Source organism: Ambystoma mexicanum, chromosome 1q (assembly GCF_040938575.1).
Source record: "Ambystoma mexicanum isolate Mex_15411 chromosome 1q, UKY_AmexF1_1, whole genome shotgun sequence".
Lineage (NCBI taxonomy): Eukaryota > Metazoa > Chordata > Amphibia > Caudata > Ambystomatidae > Ambystoma > Ambystoma mexicanum.
The window spans coordinates 550,327,589-550,351,852 of NC_090922.1; the positions used below are offsets into that span (position 1 = coordinate 550,327,589).

The following is a 24,264-nucleotide window of genomic DNA, read 5'->3' on the forward strand; positions in this document are numbered from 1 at the left end:
TCTTATGTGCGTATTTTTCCAAACTGTGGCCAAATGCTGAACCATTTTTTTTGCACAAATGTGCATGGGGCTGTGGGCCATGGTGACCATTGCAGTTACATAGGAGTTGGGCAGTATCCACCTTCTACTCTCTTTATCCACCCAGCAGCCTTCTAAATCTAATTCTGCAGAGCCCTCAGCCCACTCATTTATCTCTTCTGCAGTTGCATCCGCCTGCATCTCTTTAACTGTGGCAATCCCATTGTCTATCATGCAGGGCACCTCTTCTGTCTGCACTACCAACATTTTCGTGCTCAAGTCAGTGGCAGTTTGCTTCGCAATCTTGTCTGCAAATGCGTTTCCTTCTCCCACCTTACATGTTACTTTCTTATGCGCCTCACATTTCATTATTGCCAGTCGCTTCGGACACGTAAGTGCAGACAACAATCATGCTATCAAAGGGCCATGTTGGATTCTAGTTCCACGTGCGTGATGTTAAGAAACCCCTCTCAGCCCAGAGCCGGCCAAAATTGTGTACCACCCCGGAGGCATACTGACTGTCAGTATATATGTTTACATTCAGATTTTCAGAAATTTCACATGCTCTTATCAATGCTGTTATCTCTGCTGCCTGCGCTGAATTTTGTGGAATCCTTTTGCTCTCTACAACAGTCTTTAGTGCCGTGATGGCATATGCAGCAGTTGACGTGTCATCAGGTAACTTAAAACAAGAACCGTCACAAAACAGTTCTCCATCTGGCTCTTTCTGCGGGGTGTCTGTTAGATCAATTCTCCCCTTCGTTTCTTCTTCAGAAACCATTAAACGATCATGAGGGGGCGATTCATTCTCATCTATTCCTTCCCTGGGCAGTGGCATTAATTCTGCAGGATTCAACGCGCAAAGCTTCTGAATTTGAATATGTGGGGCAAACAGGACAATTTCATATCTAGTCGGTCTAGCTGACGTGAGGTGTTGCGTCTGCGTTCTATTTAGTAGAACGTCGATCGCGTGTGGCACCATCAACATCAAGGTGTGCCCCATCACCATCCCTTCAGTTTGTTTCACTGACGCAGCACCCGCAGCAACAGCTTGCAAACAACGCGGCAAAGCGCATGCTACAGGGTCCAGTGTGGAAGAAAAATAACCGCATGGTCGATTTCTTCCACCATGTTCCTGTGTCAAAACAGCCAGCGCGCAGCCTTTATTCTCATGCACAAATAATCTAAAAACGTTTTCATAATTTGGTGTGCCCAAAACTGGACCAGAGCACAACGCAACTTTGAGCAGATCAAACGCATCCTGACATTCCTCACTCCATGGCAAAGGCAAAGCAACATCTTTCCTTGTCAATGCCACCATTGGCTTCACAATCATCGCAAAATTTGCTATCCATTGGCGGCAATAGGAAGCCATGCCTGTTATGGCTCTAACTCCTTTCTGTATTTTTGGAATAGGCATACCAGAGATACTCTCTATCCTTTCAGGTGTTAGTCTTCTCCCTTCTTTCGAAAGTCGGTAGCCCAAATAGGCCACCTCCTTTCGACAATACTGGAATTTTTTTAAAGACGCTTTGTGCCCATGTTCTGCTAAATGTGCCAACAACAAAACAGTACTCTTTTTACAAATTTCTTCAGTATCGGCAGCAATGAACAGATCATCTATGTACTGCAATAGTACGCAACCCGCTGGTAGTTCTAGCATGTATAGCTGTTCTTTTAATGCTCTGCTGTAAATGCTTGGGCTTTCAGTATAACCTTGTGGAATTCGTGTAAATGTGAATGACCCCCCTCCTGGTGTGAAGGCAAATAGGTACCTGCTATCTGGGTGTACTGGAATGCTAAAAAAATGCATTCTTAAGATCCACCACACTAAAATATGAGTCGAAGCTGGTATCATTGTCAAAATGGTAGTGACGTCTGGGAATGGTAACTGGGGATCAACTACTTTATTCAATGCGTGTAAATCAATTATGAAATGGAACAGTATTTAATTACCTCCTTTCTTATACACTGGAAGAATGGGACTATTACAAGTACTACCAGTAATCTCTTCAATTACCTTTCTTTTAACCAAATCTGAGACAATACATTTCAATGCTTTTTCACCTTCAACTGAAATTTTATATTGGGGAATACGTGGCGATGCTACTCCCTCTTTCAAAAAAAATTTCACCGGCTCTATTTTCAAACACCCAACATCATTATCATTATCATTCATTGCCCAAATACAAGTCAGTACCTTACTTAACTCTTCCGGCAGGGGTTTGGACAGGAACTCTGACACCGGTATATTTTGTGGTGATATTGTCAAAAATACCCCATCAGGAGTACAATGAATAATCGCACTCAGTTTCTTTAGCTTTAACAGATTTTCCCGACAATTTTGTGTCAACAAGAACGGGCAATATTCAGTGAATGGCCCTAATGTAATTGGTACTGATTGGGACACAGGACTACTGACTGGGGTGCCTGCAAACTCTACTGAAACATTCCTTTGCCCTGACAATGGTATCCCTGGAACCAAGTGGTGATCTATTGAGCACTTATGTGCGCCTGTCCACAAGAAAAATGTGCTCCTTATTCCCAACTTTCATTTCTACGTAGGGTCCTTCTGATCAACGGGAATAGACACTAGTTCCAACCCCTGTCTCGGGCTGTCCTAGCGGAACAATACATCATCTGATGTATAGTCTCCAGTATAGTATGTACCTTATTGATTATCGAAAATATTTCCGTCCCCACCTCCATTGTGCTGATTGTGATTTTGATTGCCATTTCCTTGGTTATTCTGATCTTGCTGCGCACTATTTCTTTTCTGCCCCAGTGCTCCTGGGTGACCTCTGCTTTGCCTTCTCTGGCCGTTCCCATTCCTATTTTTGCAAGTGCGGGCATTGTACTCACCAATTACCCTCTTCCCTGCAGTATGCACATTGGTTCAGTCCAAGTGGACCTCCATGCATGTTCAAATAACCTCCTCTTTCTCGTGCATGTCCTCTTCCTCTATTATGATTCGTCACCTGCTGTAATAACACTCTTGTTTTTAAATTTACTCTATCTGTTGCTTCTTTCTCTTTCCCTGTATTTACTCTGTTTTCATAATATTGGGCCATGTGTAATACCTCGCTCTGTGACTTCGCTTGCCATGCACTTTCAGATGTCATTATCAAATTTTGGATCTGAGGTATTAATCCTCTAACATATTTGTCAACAAATAGTCTTTTCCCCGATTCAGATGTTAAATCCTGCCCACTAAAATCTGTAAAAACTTCTTCAAATCTATTGAAATAGTCAGTAGCCAACTCATCTTTACCTTGCATACATGCAGTTAGCTTGTCCCATACAATTCTCTTTTTCAGGAACTATAACTTTCAATGTTTGTATTATACGTGCCGGTAGCGCTGACATATTTGACAATGGTTTTTCACCTGCTTTCCTATCCGTATCTTCTTTTATTAAATTCTCCCATGTAGCACCCAAACCTTGCACATCATCTACATTCCTAATTTGCTTCCATATATCCGCGGGGAGAATCACAGGGAATAATAGGTCAATATCATTCATCGTAAAAATGGACGATTTCAAATATAGTTCAACTTCTTTATAGAACCCTGCTGGGTTTTTTCTCAAATCAGGGATCGTTTGTTTTATATTATTCACCTTCTGTCTGGAGAAGGGGACATGTACATACTGTGCTGTATAATGTGCTTCCGTTATTTGTGCTTCGCCTCCATTAACACCAGGAATTTCTACTTTCGGCACAAAAGTGGGGGGGACCTCTCTCATAGGAAATATCACAATCACTCTCCCTTCTCCCTCTCTCATATGAAGCAATATAGCTAAATCAAGAGATAAGGCAGTCTCTCCTGTATCTCGTGATAATGCTCTCTTGTACACTGCCATTAGTTCAGTCAGGAAAATCTGCTTATTATCTACATATTTGTCTTGCAAATATTCGACCATCACTTGTAATGCCTTTCTTTGCATTACTAATGTATATTGGTCAAATATTTCATGCACCTCCATTGTAGGGATACTAGCATCTGTGATCCATCTAAGCGCCTCTCGTGTACATGTTTTCATTTCTTCACTAGCCTGTTTCGATGGCGGAAAAAAATCGCCGCTGTACATATGGTACTGCTTATTGTCTCCCTCTCCTTACCTCCTTGTTCTGAAACCCAGAAACAGAAAACATGTGTGAATACAATTCATCAAGTTCATTTTTAAACTCAAAAAGTCTGTTTACGTGCTCCTTTATCTCTGATTCACTTTCTCTCATACGCGAAAAGGCATTCAAATCCTGCAGCTTCTGCGGCGGCACCATACCAGTTAATTGCTTCCATCTTTCCATTAAATATTCTCCCATGCATTCCAACAATACCTGTTTCTCTCCGAGCTTCTTGTAATCATACATTGACCCCATCGTTGAATCCTCATCATTTCCTTCGATATATATTTCCTCCTGTTCTTTCAACTCCTTGCTTCTCTCCTTACTAACTGCACTACGTGTTATTGTAGCACACAAACTTTGTGCAGGCCCCAATCCTCCCATACTGTCTTCTCTGATAGCTGTTGATTCAAGCTCAGTAGACGTGGGAGTTACGAGTAGAGGAGGGGCTGGTGCAGATGGAATGACTGAAGGAGGAGTGGTAGCTGAGGCTGTAATGGAGGCTGAGTCGTGGGGATTGGCAGGGGCTGGGCAATGGGCACTGGTGCAATTATGTCAGTCTTATTTTTGGGAAGATCTTGTCTCTTTTCATTTAAAATCTTATTGATTAATTCTTCTGACGCATGCAATTCTTGTTGAGGATATATTTTGTCTATACCCATTTGGAGACTTCTATCCGACTTTCTAATTTGCTCGTCCCATTCTTTTTCTTCCTGTTCTTGGGTTCTATCTTCTCTAGATTTGTGCCTATGTGCATGTTTCTCTCTGCTTCTCAAGCAGAGGATACCTTCCTTCCTCCAGTCTCTAATGACATCAAATGTCGCAGGGCTTGCTTTCTTGCGCAGCAATACTGATTCAAAATAATCTACACGCCCCATCTCATAACTCCCATTTTTAGGCCATTGCAAATCTTCTTTGTGTCTGGTTTGCCTATGCCAAATTTCACAAAACATTATTGCCCCTATTCCATACTTTACATACATCTCATACGCTGGCGACCCTACAGGTGGCTCAGCCTGGCCAGTTTCCAAAGATTGTTTACCGCAGTGGAAAAATCCCACTAGACAGGAAGACAATTTCCCAGGCATGTCTGGGTTATTAGTACCTTACCCTGGGCGTTTGTTCTTGCAAGACCAACTCTCAACCAATATCAGGGTTTATTTAAGAATCGGGGCACGACTCACCTGATCAACCAATTCGTCTCTCAAGATGCAATTCGTCCGTATACTGATGCAACCAAGGATCGTTGTGTCTGCATATCTGGCTCACTCTGCCTCGTTTTGGGACCCCGCCTTCTTACTCTCTGGCCAGACACTTCGATCAGGGACCGGCGGTGTACAGATCTGCAAAGGAGTCTCTCATCAATTTCACAGGGGCGGCCCGAACACCTCTCGATCCCGGTTCGACGGCCTCCGCCTTATTACAAATTACAACATACACGATGGTGCAAATGGGGAGGGTCCCTATTCGGGCGCCATTTTTTGATGGGCCCCTAGGAGACCCTCGTGCATGGAAACAAGGCACAATCACCATACACATATTGATACGCCAGACATGAGGTCCGGTTCCCAAAATCTAGGGTTTATTGCAAAGCAAAAAGTCTCAGTCGGCCGACTGGATCTCACGTCCCACAGCGTGTGTTACCCAGACCTTGTGGGATGCAAGAGAGCGAACATTTTACATCTGTTACATATATACAAAATGACCATCATACTATCGGTAGTGACACGTTCATAAACCGCCCATATTGTACCTTCTTTGACAAGAGCTCAGTGATTGACGAATATGACAGATTTGACACTCCTAAGACATTTTATTCGGCAACAGTTGCAATCTGCAAAGGTGCAGACACGATTCTTTGTTTCATGGAACATATTGCTCTTGTTCTGTAAGCAAGTTGTGTTCGTAGGAGATACACATTCCAAGCCCTACTATCTCTAGGTTTCTATTTGTGAGCTAGAGGTCAGCTCGATCTGCAGGGGCCCAGTGAAGGGGGGCCGCAAAGGAGAGTATAATTCAGGCCATTTACGATCTATTTCTACAGTTTCTGACGTTACAGCGAGACTAGCTGGCACCTGCGTGGTGATTAAATGTCTTTCTGCTTACATCCAAGGACTTGTGAGGGAGGGAGAGAGAGGGATACAGTATGCTTCTGTCTGGGCTAGTCTCTTGGCATGTATCTTGTGGCCTTGCTCTCTGCTTGAGCAAAACAAAATAGAATTCACTTACAGCAAAGCATTTGAACAGAAGGCAAGATGGGCATTATTACAAAATGGCGAATTCTATTGCTACAAAATGGACACTCTCTGGTTATGCTGACGATTCTGTACTGATGATGCTAGATATATGATGCGGTTGGTTTTCGGCCAACATAATATACCGTGTATGCTATGGAAGGGTATTTTCTAGACTAACAGAGTAGGTCCATCTCTATCTTTCATTGTTATATTTGCTTTTCTCTCCCACGTTCCCTCCCTGTTGCCCTGTGGGCGCTTTGAAACACAATTCACTTGTTGTATAAGCGCCTTACAAATGCACAATAAATAAATATATAAATACTATCATTATTTCAGTTTTTTATGGATTGAGGTTTAGGTCATTCCCCAACATCCATTCACATACTTGTGGGAGGCAGTCGCTAAGTATGGTGCTTGGGTTTTCATCACTGGTCATTTTGAGTGTGACTTGAATGTCATCTGCATTTTTGTAGCACGTGACCCCATACGTGTTTATGATCTTCTTGAGTGGGGCCATCTAGATGTTAAAGAGGAGCAGTGAGTGGCTTGATCCTTGAGGGACTCCAACAGTGATGTTCCATTGCTTTTACCTGAAAGGGGGAAGCCGGAGAATGTCTGTTCTGCCCAATAGCAAGGGCCCCATCAATTGTAAAGGGTTCTGTGGAGTCCAGTTTCTACAAATAGTCTGTTTAACGTACTGTGCCTGACGGTGTCGAAGGCCGCTGAGATGCAAAGGAGCATGAGTGCTGATATGCTGTTTTCATCTACAAATATTTTGTGGTCATCCCAGATGGACATTCATGCTGATTTAGTGGCTCTCATAGGTCTAAACCCGACTTGTGAGCAATTTCATAGGTGATAGCATCCTACATGCTCCATGATGTGGCTACATACAACATTTTCGAGAATTTTGCTTTATACAGTATATTCCTCTGGATCTCCAGATTTGCTTTTTAGAAGCAGTATGACATATGCATTCCTCTTTCCAGTAAGTTGTTCATCAGTTTGTAAAAATGGAGTCCAAGTGATTATTTTTGGGAGAATGCCTTTGTAGATATCTGGAGGACAGGAGTCCATATGAGGGCCGCATTTGTTGCTCAGTTTCATGATTTAAAATAGAAATCTTTCTCAGATAGGGGTTTAAATGTGTTAATCGGAGAGGTGGTAGTGTTGTTTTTGTATCCAGGAATTCTATGGATGCTTCCGTTCCTTACTAATGTGTTGACTTCCTGCTGTATATTTGATACTTTGTTTCTGAAATGTTTCTTGGCATCTTTGTACATTCTTTCTGTGGGAGAGTAGTCTTGCTGTCATGTTCAGAGTAGGAATGTTTCTTTGATTTAAGGATTTCCACTTTGTAGTACCAAATTTGTCTTTGGTAAGATGGCTGTCTTCATGGCTATAACGTTTCCTTAATGATTTTCTAATATGTGATGTCTTTCTTTAGGGTTCTTAGATTTATTTTGTATTTTATTGTATTGCTTATAGTGCGAACCTAGCTCAAGAGCAGTGGAGCGCTTTACAACAGGAGGGTGCCTGGATCTTGGCATTTTATACATGGCATTTTTTGGTAGTGGGAGAGAGGGATTTTTATTAATCGCGGAGCTATTGTTGAAAGAACCATGTTTTTAGTGGTTTGCAGGACTGGGGGATGGTGGGAGCATATTTGATCCTTTGACGGGATGGAGTTCCTGATGGTCGGGTGTGGCAGAAGAAGGGCTGCTTGCTAGTCTTCTCTTTGTGGGCCAGCTTTCACAGCAACCTTTCATGGTGTGGGGTTTGAACCATCGTACTGCTATATTTTATCTGAGCTGATTATGCACTTTACTGGAGTGGGGATGTCTAGTGCCTCAGTTTCTGTAGTGTTGCTAAGGATACTTCTGATAGTAACAGATCTAATTCATGGGGAATTTGGCTTAATCTCTTCCATAAGATTTCCAAATTCTTCCAGGTTTAGTGTTTTCCAACTCATCCTGGTGGTGGTACTATGGCATTTTGGTGTCCAGAGTTTACACCCAGGGGGAGGTTGCATACAAGGACATCGTCAAAAGAAGGGCTGCCCCCCGCAATTGGGCTGTCCCGAGCAGAGCTGGGAGGAGTCTTTCCCGGGCTGGCACAAATGTTAGAGCCAGATGGCGGGGTGCAGGCCGTGATGTTGCTGGCAGGAGTGGAGCAAGCTGAGGGATAGCTGCTGACTAGTGCTCTGATTCCTGCAGTGTCTTCCACATTGGACTCCGGCATCTCCGTTCCGGGACCAAGAATTGCAGAAAAGGATAACACCTTGGGGAGGCTGACGCTCAGGGTGGAGACATGGGGAGAAAGCACGACTGCAGTGGATGGGTGGAACAGCAGACCAGGAGGTCTTCCTCCGATGGGGTCTGTGGTAGCCTGAGTTTTAGAGGTACATTCCCCTCCTTCACAAGCATCAGACAGACTGCCAATGTTGGTAGGGAGCAAAACCTCTTCACAGCCAAGACCTTGCGCTTAGAAATGGGGCCACTCTTTTGGCGGGCGAGATGAACCTCTGAGCAAAAAGGAGGAAGGTGGAAGGGTGAGAGCGTTGGTGATGGAGGGGGGGTTTCCTAGGGGGCCGTGGGCTTTCGAGGATCTCAGGGACTTGAGGAGTGACATTGCGGGTTTAGTAGGTCCACACCAGGTTTTCACCAGTTTTCAGCCCTTGTGTCCAGAACAAACAGACAAACAGCTCCTCTTACAGTCCCTCGCCAGCACTTACTTTCACCCTTTTCTCAGGCGGATCCGGGCCGGGCCTTCCTCTTCACCTCCTAAGCACTCCGTCCTTGCGCCGCCTCAAGGTCGGAGTGACAAAGTCCTGAAGGTACACCTCCACGGGTCCGCAAACACCCTTCGCGGGACGCCAACACCCGTGCCATTGCTCCCCCGCGGGCTTCCTGCCCTGCGGGGATGATAAGGAGAAGAAATAAGGAGGGGGTGTGGCCTCCCCTCCGTGTGTACGGTGGCCCTCCTGGGCTAAATCAGACACCCTTCACGGGACACCAACACCCGCGCCCTTGCTCCCCCGGGGAGCTATTGTTGAAAGAACCATGGGAATTTGGCTTAATCTCTTCCATAAGATTTCCAAATTCTTCCAGGTTTGGTGTTTTCCAACTCATCCTGGTGGTGGTACTATTGCATTTCGGTGTCCAGAGTTTACACATTGGTGTGTTGATAGTAAAAGGTATCATTATATGGTAGTTAAATTACTTCCTTAGACTTGTCCACCTTGTCATAAATACACAGTTCTAGTTTGATCTTCACTTCCCCAAAATTCAACACAGGCTTTTCTCTTCCGTGCTCGTGCCTGCCTCTCTGCTCACATTCACTTTCTCAATTTCTCACAGTTCTGCACAGGCTTCCCTCTGCCGGGCACGAGCCTGTCTTTCACCTTTCACTTTATCATACCGTTCCGCACAGGCTTCCCTCTGTCTGGCTCGAGCCTGTCTTTCTCTTCGTGGGGTTCCCTTTCCCACGTTTTGTGTTAGGTGATTTTCTCTCACTGTCAAAGACTTTTTAAACTGCAAGGATTTTGCTTAGACCTCTGCATGACCACTTCGACCTCACACATTTCAACAATTCCACAATCTTCCTCATCTTGCCACATAAATGCCTTTTGGTACTTGTAGATCTTATTCTCTTTAAGGTTCATATACTTTGCCCTCTTGGCATATTCAGATTTCATATACTTTGCTTTTCATTCATTCAACTTTCTTTTGGGATTGCTGTTATTTTCTTGCCTTTGATTCCCACCGTAATATGCTTTACTTCAACTCAGAACATTTCACAGAGACTTTCGAATGTGTGATCTTGCCTTGCAGGGCAACTCTGTTACTTTGTATCCTTCCCTTTTACATCCAGCAATTGTCCTTTCCATTACGCATTTTATTGGCTTATGTGCAACCTTCAACTTTTGGGTTACAGTTACTTTTGGTTTTAACACAAAGCGGGCTTTTGTTGCCTTCAATAACTCACTGGTTGTGTTAATTGGTCTTCTTTGATCAACACTCTTCATGCAGCACAGAAGGCCCTTACCAACGCCTCCTTTGCTCCTCTCCAACTCTGCCGTTCACCTACGAGGGTTGCGGGCCGCTTCCAAGCAACTTGAAGGTTTCTTTCTTCTGCTCACTCGGTTTCAGTCTTGGAACGCTTCCGGCTTCCGGAAAGTGTGGAATTCCCGCCTGGCTCTCTCTCGATCTTTGCCTCTGCCAATCACCCCCTTGGCCTTCCATAGCCTGGTTCTTATCAGCCCTGAAAGAGCTGTTCCTTTTCGTACTCAGCCTCGCTCAGAGTGTGCCTGTGCGCACCACCTTTTATCCTAACAGGGAGTGTTAACAAGTGGCAGGTGTGTATAATTAGGATCATGTGCCTGTCTCTACCCGGCCTCATTACAAGGACAGAGCCATTGCAAGTCAGTAGAGATGATCTTTCTGGCCTCATTCCTCATCTTCCTTGGCTCAGAAGTGTTGTCAATGTACAGTGGGGAGGAATTATGGGATCTGTAGTTGCCCATAAAATAAGCAGGGATAGGGGTTAGATGGGTTGTGAAAACAAAGGGAGATACCATGTCTCACCATTGGGTGCTTCTCCCCCACTCCCCGAGGAACCCCTACCCAGGTGATCCTCCCTCGCTTGTCCATCCCCAGGGTTGGAATCCAACAGCAATGGCCTTTCCCTGGCCACCTGAATATTGGACTAGTTTGTGAAACACCCTCTAGTTTTTCAAACTGGTACATCCTCATTCAATTTGTTGTGTGCTTTGTTGGTTGTGGGGATGGGCATCTGCACCAACACTGTTGCTTCCTTGATAAACAGGTCAAGTAGGTTGCTAATTGCGCATTTATGTCATCTTTTTCCTGATGATTTTTGTGGGCGGTCAGTCTTTTGTGATTAAAGGCATGTTTAGGATGTGTCTTCTTCTTAGGCCCATGAAGTCCTGAACTTCTGTGCCTTGATATATAGGCTACTTCTACACAATTGAAGTTCCAGGCCAGTGTTATGCTCACCTGCTCTCTGCGGAGGCGTTGGGGCACGGTTGCAGCCCTCCCAGTGGTTAGATCACCCCCTTCAGGTTTCTCCCCCTGCGGACAGGCTGTGGGCGGCAACAATTGGTGGCACTGCTCTTGTGTGGATATGAGAAAACGTGAGTGCGCTGATTGGTGACTGTTGTACCTCCCAAACCCTTTGACCCAAGGTGCGATTTCTGTGGGCACATACCGGCCCATAAGGCTCACCTGGTAAGTATGGATGATGAGCTCTCCATCATCTGCAGATGGGATCTAGCTCCTTCACTGATGCCGGATGGGTATAGTCCAGCCCAGCTTTTCTGTCTTGGTATTATTGCTCTCAATGTTGTTAATTCCTGAATAATGTTTTCTCTTCTGCTTTCTTCCAAATTGATGTAATTGCTGCCCAATAGCAGCTGTGGAGACGCGGAATGCGGCCGGGATGAAGATGGATGAAACTGCAATGTCCGACAACAGGTGAGTGACGGTTTAAGGGAAAGCGCGAGGTTTGATGGTAGCGCAACCTTAAACTTAATGTCTGTTAAGTGTCTAATCCTGCCTTTTGTTTTTATTTGAAGGTGCTGCGGTCGCGGGTGGAGCGTGTCGTGCTGCGGTATGAGGATGAAGATTCCAGCGTCCCTGAACAATGGAAGAGGAGCCGTGGTACCAGATGAAGATGCCTGCGCTACGGGAGATGTTTGAAGGGGAGCCGTGATGCCCAAATGAAGATTCCTGCGCTCCGGGAGATGTGAAGGTGAGCCGCAGGGCCAAAAAGAAGATGTGCAGAGATGACCACGAAGACGTGCACAGGTGAAAGTAGGATCCCCCAGGTGGTAAGTATGGAGGCAGATGACAGGACTTCTAAAGGTAAGTTGAATCCCAGGCGGCGGTGAGCGTTAACGCTGCATGTAATGAAGAATATTGCAAAGTGTCTGCCTCAGGGATCAGAGCAGCTTTTATAGCTGTGATCATGAGCACGCCCACTAGGCTTGGCTTGCCTGCCACACCCTGCCACTCCTAGTGAGTCAGCACGTGCCAGGCAACCCAATAGCAGTAGCCCCACCCAAGTGTGGACGTGGGGCTTATTTAAAGAGGAAAGTTCCAATGTTAAATACACAGTGCACCCAAAATGGTGTGCTATGTCCATAATAAAGGTATTTTTTGACCCAAATGAATGTCTTGTTTATTGTCCTTTATAAGCCTGGGCCCAAAGGCGCCAGGACTGTGTCCATCTGGGCCCCCTGTGTGTGTGACTCTGTAAGGTCTGTGTCCTTGGTCCGATGACCATGACAGCCTGATATGTCTGTTTCACATTCAGAACTGGCTGTACAGGGTTTGCTGGGTTCTGTTTGTGTCCTCATGCTGTCACTCACTTTGCTATCTGGTTCCTTCTGGTAACATTTGTGAAATGTGTCTGAGATGTCAGTTGGTGATATGATATGGCATTTATATTGCGCCTCTACACAAGTGTTTCTAGGTGCGACAAGACAAGGGGGAACAGAGAGAGGACAAAACATCGATTTTACTAGGCCTTGTGTCATTCAGATTGCGCAAGTATGGGGAAGTGGAAGGGGGGAGTGCCAAATGGGGGCACAGAGAGGTGTAGATAATCAAAAGTGCAGCCACCTGGAGGCTCAGTGCAGGTAAAGGAAAGTGCAGCCAACCAGTGTTTTCTAAGCGCAGAGAGAGGGACTGTAGGGTTTCAGACACAGACCACAAGTGCAACTGGACATGCAGGGACCTGAGACCAAATTTAGAGGGTGGCCAGGTGACCAGTGCATGGACCAGACTGGACATCAGCATGGGAGAGGAAGAGAGGAAGCGGAAGCGAAGAGGAAGGTCTTGAGTTGCTTCCGGAACCGGAGGTGGTCTTGCTCAAGTTTGAGAGAGGCAGGGAGGCTGTTCCATAGGGAGGCCCAGCCGAAGAAAGAGAACTGTCCCCAACTCTCTGCTTGGAAACGCAACTGACCCTCAGAGAGTTGGAGTGGAGAGCTTGAGAAGGGAGATGTTTAGGAAGAAAGCGTTGGAGGTAGTGTGGTACCAGGTCAGGTTCCATGTCTTTACAACGACACCCAAATCACAATTTTTTATTTTTTTTTATTTGGGGGTGCCCCCCCAAGCACCCTGTTTATACTGCCTTTTTACCCTCCCTCCTACTTCCCTCACCCATTTTAATCCCTTAGCCCACCCCCATATATCATTTTTTTCATTTTAAACACTGCTTACCCCCAGGCCCCAGAAAGCCTTGTGGATGATGTAGAGGGTCTTGGACTTGATCCTTGCCGCCACTGGGAGCCAGTGAAGAGATTTACGTGTTGGATAGCTACGATCCCTAGGCTTGAGGCCAAGGACAAGTCTCACAGCCCTGTTCTGGATAAGTTGTGGAGGACGGTGAGTAGAGGCAGGAAGATTTAGAAAGAGGCTATTGCAATAGTCCCGCCTAGAGAGTACCATAGCTCTGCAGACAGTGAGCTTCTGGCGGAAAGTGAGGAAAGGAAGAGTACCTCTGAGGAGGTGCAGCTGATAGTTTGACTTCTTAGATACATCAGAGATGTGAGGAGAGAAGGAGAGGGTGGAGTCGAAGATGACACAAAGGTTCTTAGCCTCACGTGTAGGAGTAGGAAGAGGGCCCAGAGTGGGCGGTCAGAGAAAGAGAGTAAAGGAGGGAGATGGTGTTCCGATGAGGAGGATCTCAGTCCTACTGGCATTAAGGCAGAGATCATTGGTGGCACACCACTCCTGGATTGTGTACGGACAATCTGGAATGAGAGAAGGGGTACAGGCAGCCGAGGGGAGCCTGAAAGAGAGCTGGGTGTCATCTGCATAACACTGAAAGCTGGAGCAGAGAGCAGCGATGCAGTGGTCAAGAGGTGCCAGCTATTGGTTGAACAGCCAGGGAGAAAGGTTAGACCCCTTAGGTACACCACAGGTAGAGAGAGGGATATAAGAGTTGAAGGACCCCAGCTGGAACTGGGAGGGTCGATCAGTGATAAAGGAGGTCAGCCAGGCTACTGCCTGATCACTGATACCCAGGTTATCATGCAGGCGATTGAGCAGGATGGCATGGTTGACCGTATCAAAAGCAGAAGAAAGATCGAGGAGAATGAGGACAGAAGGAAGGGTAGAATCAAGGTTAGAGAGCAGGTTTTCAAGGATTTTCAGGAGAGCAGTTTCCGTGCTTCTGGATGCTCTGAAGCCAGACTGGTGGTCATGGAGACAACAAACGGTTTCTGTGTGAAGATTAAGCTGGGAAATGGCCAGCTTTTCCAAGAATTTACCCAGGAAAGGAGTGATTGAGATCAGGTGATAGCTAGCCGGAGAGGAAGGATTGTCATAGGGCTTCTTAAGGAGTGGGTGCACAAGGGAGTGCTTAGAGGGGAGGGGAAGGTTCCAGTGGCAAAAGAATGATTGCAGAATTTGGCCAGGGCAGAACAAGTGTGTCAATGTGGTCCTTGATGGTTCTGGAAAAACAGGGTACAACTTAGATCGAACTTGTCTAGAAATGTCATTGAGGAAGATCAAGGGAAAGGAAGAGATGAGAGGAGGCCACAGGCAGGTCAGGAGTAGAGAAGGAAGAGGAAGAGAAGGGAGGGTGGAAGAATGTCCTGAGTTTTAGTGAAGCAATGAGAAATCATGGCCGTAGAGAGGGCCTCGGAAGGAACAGGAGAGGAAGAGACTGCAGCAGGGTTGGCCGAGTTGTTAGATGCTGCAGAGAAGCAGGCCTATATGTGTGCTCTTTTCCTGGTGAAGACAGAGAGTTTGTACTTCCTTTGGAGCAGGCGGCAGGCCAGCTTGTCAGAGGGCGCACCTGTAGCCCTCCAGTTCCTCTCAGCCACCCTGCACTTGCATTTGAGGGTGACAAGGTCGGAGTCGTACCAAGAGTTGCACTTGAATTTGGGCTTCAAGTGGATCCTCATGACAGGGGCAAGTACATCAAGGGTATAGGAGATAGAAAGATGGAGGTTAGAAAGGGCTGTGTCAGGATGTGAGTCAGCCAAATGTTCAGAAGGAGGAGAGAAAGTAGCGGTGAAAGCCTCAAATGACACACATTTCATGGGTCAGATGACCGAGAAGGTAGGTGGCAGTGCTGGAGTTGGCTTGGCCTGAGGGGTAGAGAGAGATGGGAGGGAAGGAGAAAGTGATCACTCCAGGAGAGAGGAGTGGTGAGAGGGTTAGAGAGGGGAGGTCTGAGGAGATCAGAACATCCAGGGTGTGCCCTGCAGAGTGAGTGTGGCCAGAGGGAAGAATAGAGAAAGAGAGAATTGCAGAGGTTGCGAAAGAGTCCTGCAGAAGGACATGAAGCATGCAAGTGGATGTTAAGGTTTTGGAGGAGGAGAAGTTGAGAGGTAGAGATGAGGAAGGAGGACGAGAGGTCCGCCCACTGAGAGAGGAAGGAGGCAACTGTGCCGGGTGGCTGGTAGCTAGTGGTCACAGTGAGAGAAAGGTCAGCTGAGATAGAGAGCCTGCAAACCAGGCATTCAAAGGAGGAGTAGTCCTGCATAGGAAGCAGCAGGGATCCACTCCTGGTAGATCAAGGCTACACCCCCACCCGGAATGATGGTTCTGGGTGCAGAGAGGATCTTGTAGCCATCAGGAAAAAGAGTGTCAAATCTCATGACAGAACTGGCCGTGAACCACGTCTCTGTCAGACCTAGTACATCTAGATCGTGTTCTTCAAGGAGATGGCAGATGTCAGAGGAGTGTTTGACCGCTGAGCGAGCTTTGAGAGTAGCAATGTGGAGCAGGTTGCCCCATTTGAAAGACTTCCGTGGAGGGGTACAGGTCGGAGGTATGCCCTGCAGAGGTGTTGTAGGTGCCCGAGGATGGGCAAAGGAGGAAGGAGGAGAGGGCAAAGTAGCCAAAGAAGAGGAGATGGGTGCCAAAGGGGTGGCAGAGGAAAGAATCAATAGGGTGGCTGGATAAGCAGCAGAGATAGCCGTAGAGATGGCAGAGGATAGAGGAGGCAGAGGAGCCAGAGAGGTAAGAGACAGGACATCAGGAGAAGAAAGGAAGTTTATAAGGCATGGGAAGCGTCGATCAAAAAGGAGGGGTTTGGCCTGAGGGCCTTGGACCAAGACAGTGCCATTCATTTAAACATTAATGACGGTCTTGCAGGAGTGGAAGGGGTCCAGGAGGGCCTCCCATCGGGTGCCACCATTAATGGGTGGAGAATAAAAAGGAGAGAGAACAGAGACCATATCGGGGGTCCATAGGCCTGGAAAGGGAAAAACAATGAGGATGTCGGTAAGGGTCTGTCTGGAGGAAGCACTGGTGCAGGTATCAGCCTGGGTTGGAGACCAGGATATCCCTTTTGAACTTCTTCCTGCCAGACATAGTGAGAAGGATAGGATAGTTGATAGAAAAGCAGTTAGAGAAGATAGGAGAGACAGAGAGCACCATAGAGGGTGCAGAGTGAAGAGTGGGGAGGAGTGGACAGTGGAGGGGGGGGTTGGCTAGGGTGCAGGCAGTTGGTGGTAAGCACTACGGTGGGGGGACAGAAGGAGGGTGGCAAACAGAGGGCAGAACAATGACAAAAAATCAGATGCAGTATATAGACACATAATTTGCCAATGGAACCTAGAAGTAAAGAATGGACAGAGCAGGGATGCAGGCAGTACAATGTACGCAAACTACCAAGGAGAAACAGAATAAAAGAACTGGGTGATCACTTAGGGAACCTAGAGTAAGGAAAAACACAGCAGGGATGCAGGCACTACAATGTGAGAAAAACAACAATGGATAACAAGAAATGAAAAGAAACAGAACAATTGAACAGGGGACCTAGAGGAAAAGAATGAACACAGCAGGTATGCAGGCAGTAACAACCATGGATCACAAAATGCCAACAAACAGAACAATCAACCAGGGAACCTAGAAGAAAACAATGAGTACATCAGGGATGCTGGCAATGGAATAAATAGACAACAACCGTGTAGAACAAAACCTCAGAAACAGTACACAATATGTCAGGTGACGTGGCTAGGAAAGGGGAAGGGGCAAGGAAAAGGGGCAAGGAAAAGAGGAGGGGGCCTAGGAAGGGAAAGGAGAGAGCCCGTGGGGAATGCGGGGGCGGACGGCCGAGTGGAGAGAGACCTGCCTACAGTTGTGAGGGGGCGGGCGCAGCCAAGATGCAAGTGAATGCATGCAATCTAGAATTGTGAGGGAAGGCACATGGCCGAGGATGCGAGGGTGCCATACAGCCTAAAATGCGAGTGAGTGCAAGAAATCTAGGGAAGCGAGGGAACTCACATGGCCTATAATGCGAGGGAGCACATGCAATCCCAGATTGCAAGTGGAATACACGCAAGTGGCACACACGTGGCCCAGGATGCGAGGGAACGCATGCAGCCTAGGATGCGAGGGAGCGCAAAGAGCGCATTGGAGCAGAGAGTCAGTGGGGTAGAGGGCAGGAGGTCAGGTCACAGGGGGAACAACACGTGTGGAGGAATGAGAAGAGGCACCAGGTCAGGGGGGTTGTGTGGAGTGAAGCAAGCTAACTCTCCCCGCAACTTCTTACCTGGCTGACGAAGACAGGAGACTTAGGTCATCCACACTCACTGTCTACGCCGCAACCCCATTGCTGTTTTTAATTTGTTAGTGTGTTGCAAAACTATATCAAAGAGGCTGACTTCTCGAGCACAACAAATCAAAACAGTTGTGTTCACGTAACTTTATTCGGTTTAAACTATAAAAGCATCTTATCACAGTGGTTGTAAAACATGGTGATACAAATAATCCTTAAAATACAATTAAAAATAGCACCCAACACTTTCCTATACAAAGATAACACTTGAGAAATTTTAAAATGTCAATACATCGTACATACTCCACTGCTATACTTTTCCAGCGTTGTTGTGGCATTTGAAAAGTGAGCCCTCCATGTGAGGTCATCCGAGAACCTAATCCCTAGGTAGTTATAATGACATGCCTGCTCCAGAACATACTCATCAGCCAAAACCCTCAGTTTCATCTTCTTGCTGCTTTTTTGACCGAATACCATCACCTTTTTCTACGTTGAGCGTCATTGAGAGCTCTTCACATTTCTTAATAAAAGTTAAAATATTATGCCCCAAACCCATGGGGGTGGTAGATAATAGCACAACATTGTCTGCGTAAAACAGTGCCTGGAATTTGTCCTTACCCAGTTTAGTGGGATTTATACCGGATGGCAACAGTTTCTCTATTTATAACATTCATATACAGACAAAATAGCAGGGGTGCCACACACACCCCCATTGGACCGCCCTCTCTACAGCAAAATAATATGCTATCTCACCATCTTACCCCATCTCACTGACACCCTATTATTCATGTACAGGGACTGAATGGTAGCCAATAGAGACCCTTCTCACTCAACACAGACCACAGCTAACAGCCAGAAACACTGTCAAACGTTTTGCGAAGGTCTGCAAATTTTGCGGAGATTCTTACATGCTGGAAGGAGACGTTTTTGGACAATATTACATTCACCTAAAACATTGGTCCACTGTATTAATGCCAGGCAAAAACCTGGCTTGAAGGTGGTTGATAATAGTACTCTCCGATGCTCAGTGTTGTAATTTCTGAATATCGTTCCGAAGGGCTTATTGAGGATGTAATTAGAGATATTGAAGCAATAATGTCAGTTTTCTTCAGTGATTGCTTTTTTATGCTCGCCTGCTGCTTATGCATCGACTCTGGCTTAAGACCCTTTTTAAAACACTGCGAGGGGTGCTGTACCACTGATTATGTGAAATGTGTGTTCCCTGAGCCCCCCAAACCTCTAGCTTTTGAATGAATCAGGTGGGTTGGTATTCTCTGCCCCTTTCTTTTGATGTTTGTGGCAGAAAACAAACCAGATTCAGATGTACGTTAAGGGCTGAAAGAAATGTGAGAGAACATTATAAAAACAGAGTGATGGAAATGAATACAAAGAAAAAGACTCAAAAAACATTAGCAACCCATGTGAGGAAAATTAGGCACAGGGCGCTCACCAGGCTTATGCCACACGTTCAGAGGTAAATATAGGGGGTCTTCTGCATGGCACTTCTACAACATTTGTCTTACACCTTTTGTGTTTCTAACAATTGATTATTTGATTTCTAGGAGCTGAACTATGGCGATCAAGCAACGTATGAGCAATTAAACAGGTAACATTTTGTATTGCATTGTGCTATGTTCTTCATTAAAAAAAACACTGCATAGCGTATTTGTATGGTAGGTTACTTCTAAGTGTTCTTGTAACTTAATACTGGGTATTGTATTTACTTTCCCCTTTTGGTACTTACATACACAATTGGTCATTTTCACAAAGAAAATACAATGGCACTTGTAAAATGTTGGATTAGGTCTGATTGGAAGAGGCATACGCTGTGCACAATTGCTGAAGTATAAAAGAGGGTATTTGAAACGTTTAACTAACCAAAATCATTGTTTGCTTCCTGCCTAAAAATCATTTTGTTACATCCTAAACATTCCGCCAGCAATATGTGTATCTGTACACACTGATTGCACACTCACACCTAGATCGCACAGGGATAAGTTAGATATGCCTTTAAGTGTGGAAAACATATGTGTACATGTTTTTGAATAAAAATGTAAGTTACGACTTGTTGGGTTGTAACCAGCGTTTGTACTGTGCAACGCCCCCCAACCCAGACACACCGGTTGGAGCACCAAAGGTTTGCTGCTTCAGTAGTAAGTCACTTGTGCATAAATTACGCATCTATGCAATCACACATTATAGTATGTCCAGAAACATATGCATATTCTTTGCAAACTGACTGTAAGACTTGGGGACAATTTACAAAAGAATATAACAAATGAGTAAGCTTGAAATGGAATTAGTATTGAGCAGATTTAGGTTGCTCCTGAGTGTTGTCCTAAGAAAAACGAGTCAGAGTCTTGAACCGCATGTATCCCACTAAAATTAATCTGCTCTACATTGGTAAAAGACATTACATCTGGATACTGAATGTGCCTTATTGCCAGAATGACAAAGATGTTTTTGAAAGAACATATATGTCTTCTTTTTTATTTGGTTAATTATTCCAAAAATAAATTAAACAATGTGTGCAGACAATATTAATTATACAGGCTAATATTTGCTTCTATATGGAATATGTTATATCCACCAATATTTGTGTTATTGTTCTCCATATTTATTAGACAAAAGAAATCTCAGATTTCTGTCTCATGACCAACCTTTACATATACTCATTGTGTGTTGAAGCCATATCCCCAAATGAAAATCCTCAGATAAATGTGCTAAATTGACCTTGATTGAGTGAGTGTTCTTGTATGAATTCACATGCAAATTGACATCCTCAACTTAACTTTACATTCTTGCCATAGAGTCTTCTTAATAACGTCAACTACAAATCTACTTTAAGTCAATATCCTTTATCAAATATCCTCAAATGAGTGTGCTGCAAATACCTTTTTTGAGTGCTCTTGAATAAACCCACTTGTTCATTGGTGTTCTCAACTTAAAGTCTTATTACAATACTCAACTGGAAATCATCAACATGTGTTTCACTAATTATGTAGCTGGTTATGAGAATATTTGTGTAAACCAGGAGTAGTCAAAGCAGCATTTGAGTTTTACAGAAATTAAGTAACTATCGCTCAACTACATTATGCAATACTAAAGGTGTAAGTTATCTAATGAAACTATAAGTGGCCTATATTTTCGTAGTTGCTTCCAAACAATTGAAGGATGAATGTCCATTACCTTGACATTGTGTTGCTGAATGTCTCTATATCTAAGAAGAAAGACTATAAGATCTATGTCTAACAAAGTGTAACGACTGGGAGCAACTCTAACATTAACTATTCAGCTGTAAATCTTGTGAAAGTAAAAGCAAATCTCGGTCTAAGCCAAATGGTGAACTGATATAACACACATATTTGTAGGCTACTCATCTTTCCATGAGCAAGTTAAACAAATTCCACAAAAAAGTTTTGAACCATGCCAACAGTGTACCAGTACGAGAAATCTCTGGTCTGTCTAACACAATGTTCTTCTTCATGGGTGGCACACATGGGTACTTCTTTCAAAGTGTGACTTAACCGTTCTTTCATCAGTATTTGGTAGTATGGGTGCAGAAAAGGGAATCATACATATGCCACTTGTGTTTATTTTTCCATAGAGACAGGGCTTTTCAGAGGTTGTAAAAATAATTGAATCTATACTATTCTGTCCATCAATAGTCTGAGAGCATCCACAAGACTCCATTCCACATTCAGTTGCAGTTCATTCTTCAAGGTTCTTTGTGATTTTTGCATTTTGTACATATCCTCAATCGGTCAATCCAAGTATATATCATCCCTATCATAAAAGTGTCTGTGTACCTCAGAACTCTTCTCATTTTCTTAATATAGTAAATCCTCTGTGTGAACGTTTAAAGGTCTCTTAATGTCTTTTTTTTGTAATTTGCTTTGTGCTCGTGTTTTCTTCGTGTGTCCTCTCCTGCTGCGTACTCTTTCGATTTTAGCATATGGAATTCATTATTGACCTCCTTTATTTCAATTAGCATGCTCTGATTATGCACAATAATATTACTGTTCATATTCTGATCATATTGAATTCTGAAGAAGACAGAGAGACAGCATCAAGCATTTTTCTGTATCCAAAAAAAGTGAAACGCTTTCCTACTAGATTTTCTTTTAACAAGATTCTTCCACTTTGACAGGATCTTTTTTTTAAATGCACCTTCAATGTGAGAACAACATCCAAATGAATGCACCAAAGTTAAAGTTAAAACATAGAAACACTCTTTCACTTTGTAAAGGAAAGCCTTTCACTTCAACTTCAAACTCAAAGCAAGCTCATTCTAAAACTGTTCCAGTTCAACAAAGTCCACAATGAACATGCTTACCTTTAAAGTTTAAATAGTACTAAACAAAACCACATTTCATTTACTAACACCTTTCCTCCATGTACTTTATTCACTATTTGACTAACGTTTTTCACTTCACCACCACAACTCCACCACTTTGCTGAAATTACTGCTATGTGCTCATACCCAAATGACTTCATGAGGGGTCATTATCGATTGGGATAATGACCCTTACCCAACCTATTGCCTGACGGAAAATAACTGGGTTGGGACATTATCCCACCATAAGAGAGAGCGAGCTCTTCTACAGCTTACTAAAGCTGTGAGTTATTTAACCAATATATATATCTGCCAATTCTGCTTTCTATGCAGATTTGACAAATGTGCAGGCACTTGCAGAACAATGCTACATTGTACATCCATTATTTATTTGTTTTATTGGGTATTTGTAATGTGCCTATTTATTTTATTTATTTATTGCACATTTGTATGGCGCCTATACACAAGTGTTTCCAGGTGCCAACAAGACACAAGGGCAGTAGGGGTGGGACATCTGAGGAGAAAACAACAAGAATGAACAGCGCTACTAGGCCTTGTGACATTTGGACCATGCAAGTGCAGTGACAATAAGTGCAGGGGGAGGGGGCAGGTCAGGGCGGAAGGGCTGGGATAAGGGAAGGGGGAGGGGAGAAGTGCAGGAAGACTGGGGCTTCAGGGGCTGGGCAAGTGCTGAGCGGAGTCCAGGAGGGCGAGTGCCAGGGGAAACAGGGGTAAGGGTCAACTAGTGCGAGGACAGGGTGGACCCGATTCAGGCTAGTCAGGGAAGGGTGCCAGAGGGCAGGTGCTGGTTAACCCCTTAAGCGGCAGGCTATTATGCAATTCTATGCAAAAAGGACGAGTATACTCGTCCTTGCCACTTAAGGGTGCTGGAGTAGACTGGACGAGGAGGGACTGGCCCCTGTAAGCACAAAAGGGACCAGGCACCAGTCGCAACGGCAGGGGGACATTAATAAGGGACAGTGTGAGGGAAGGAAGAGGAGACAAGGACATTCTTGAGAAGTTTCCGAAGCATAAGAAGATCTGGCTCAAATCTGAGAGGGGCAGGAAGGACGTTCCATAGGGAGGCTCCTGCTGAAGAAGGAAATCTAGCCCCCTCTCTCTGCTTGAAGAAACGTCTGATCTGCAGAGGGTTGGAGCTAGAGGACCAAAAGACTCTAGCAAGAAGGTATTTAAGGAGAGAAAGTTGAATGTAGCGGGGTCCCGGGCCCAATAAAGCCTTGCAAATGATGCAGACGGTCTTGAATTTGATCCTTGCAGCCACCAGTGGAGTGATTTTAGGGCTGGAGAGATGCAGTCCCTGGGCTTGAGGCCAAGGATAAGTCTTGCAGCCCTATTATGGATCAGTTGAAGAGGGCAAAGGGAGGAAAGAGGAAGATTGAGGAAGAGGCTGTTGCCATAGTCCAGCCTAGAGAGGACCAGAGATCTGGAGACATTGGGCCTCATTACAAGTTTGGCGGTAGCCTTGCCAGTAAAACCGGCAGGCTGCCGCCAAACTTGCACATTTTTCCAGCGCCTGCGAATGGGCAATTACCAGGTCATCACGGCCCCGCCGGACCCGGTAATTGCCCATTCGTGGGTGCCGTAATAAAATGCTCCCCATTCCCATTTGAGCCCCCTAGGGCTCAATGGGAATTGGGGGTTGGATGCACCAGCACCATTGCTCCGCTTGCGGGTGCCGGTATACCTGCCACGTCAGACCTGGCAGGCGTGAAGGCACCCACGAGCAGAACTCGTAGTTTGCCCGTTTAGTAATAATGGTACCGGCAAGCTTACCGGTACCATTGTTACCGGGCTGCAAACTTGTAATGAGGCCCATTGAGATTCTGTGGAATGGTGTGGAAAGGGAGAATGTCTCTGAGGAGGTGGAGCTGAAAGTTGGACTTCTTGGCAAGGTCCAGGATGTGAGAGGAGAAGGAGAGAGAGGATTTTAAGATGACCCCAAGGTGTTTTGCCTCACAAGAGGGTGAGGGGTGGGGCCCAAGGAG

At 45.2% G+C, this 24,264-nt stretch overlaps 1 protein-coding gene across 2 annotated transcripts in view; it reads left to right on the forward strand.

Moving 5' to 3' along the window:
* LOC138531375 (carcinoembryonic antigen-related cell adhesion molecule 5-like) overlaps positions 1 to 24,264 on the forward strand; it is a 348,843-nt gene that overhangs the window by 293,530 nt on the left and 31,049 nt on the right. For both annotated transcript variants that reach the window (XM_069640987.1, XM_069640986.1), the window contains exon 7: positions 19,485 to 19,528. In XM_069640987.1, coding sequence (XP_069497088.1) covers positions 19,485 to 19,528 — 44 coding nt within the window. The remainder of the gene's footprint in view (positions 1 to 19,484; positions 19,529 to 24,264) is intronic.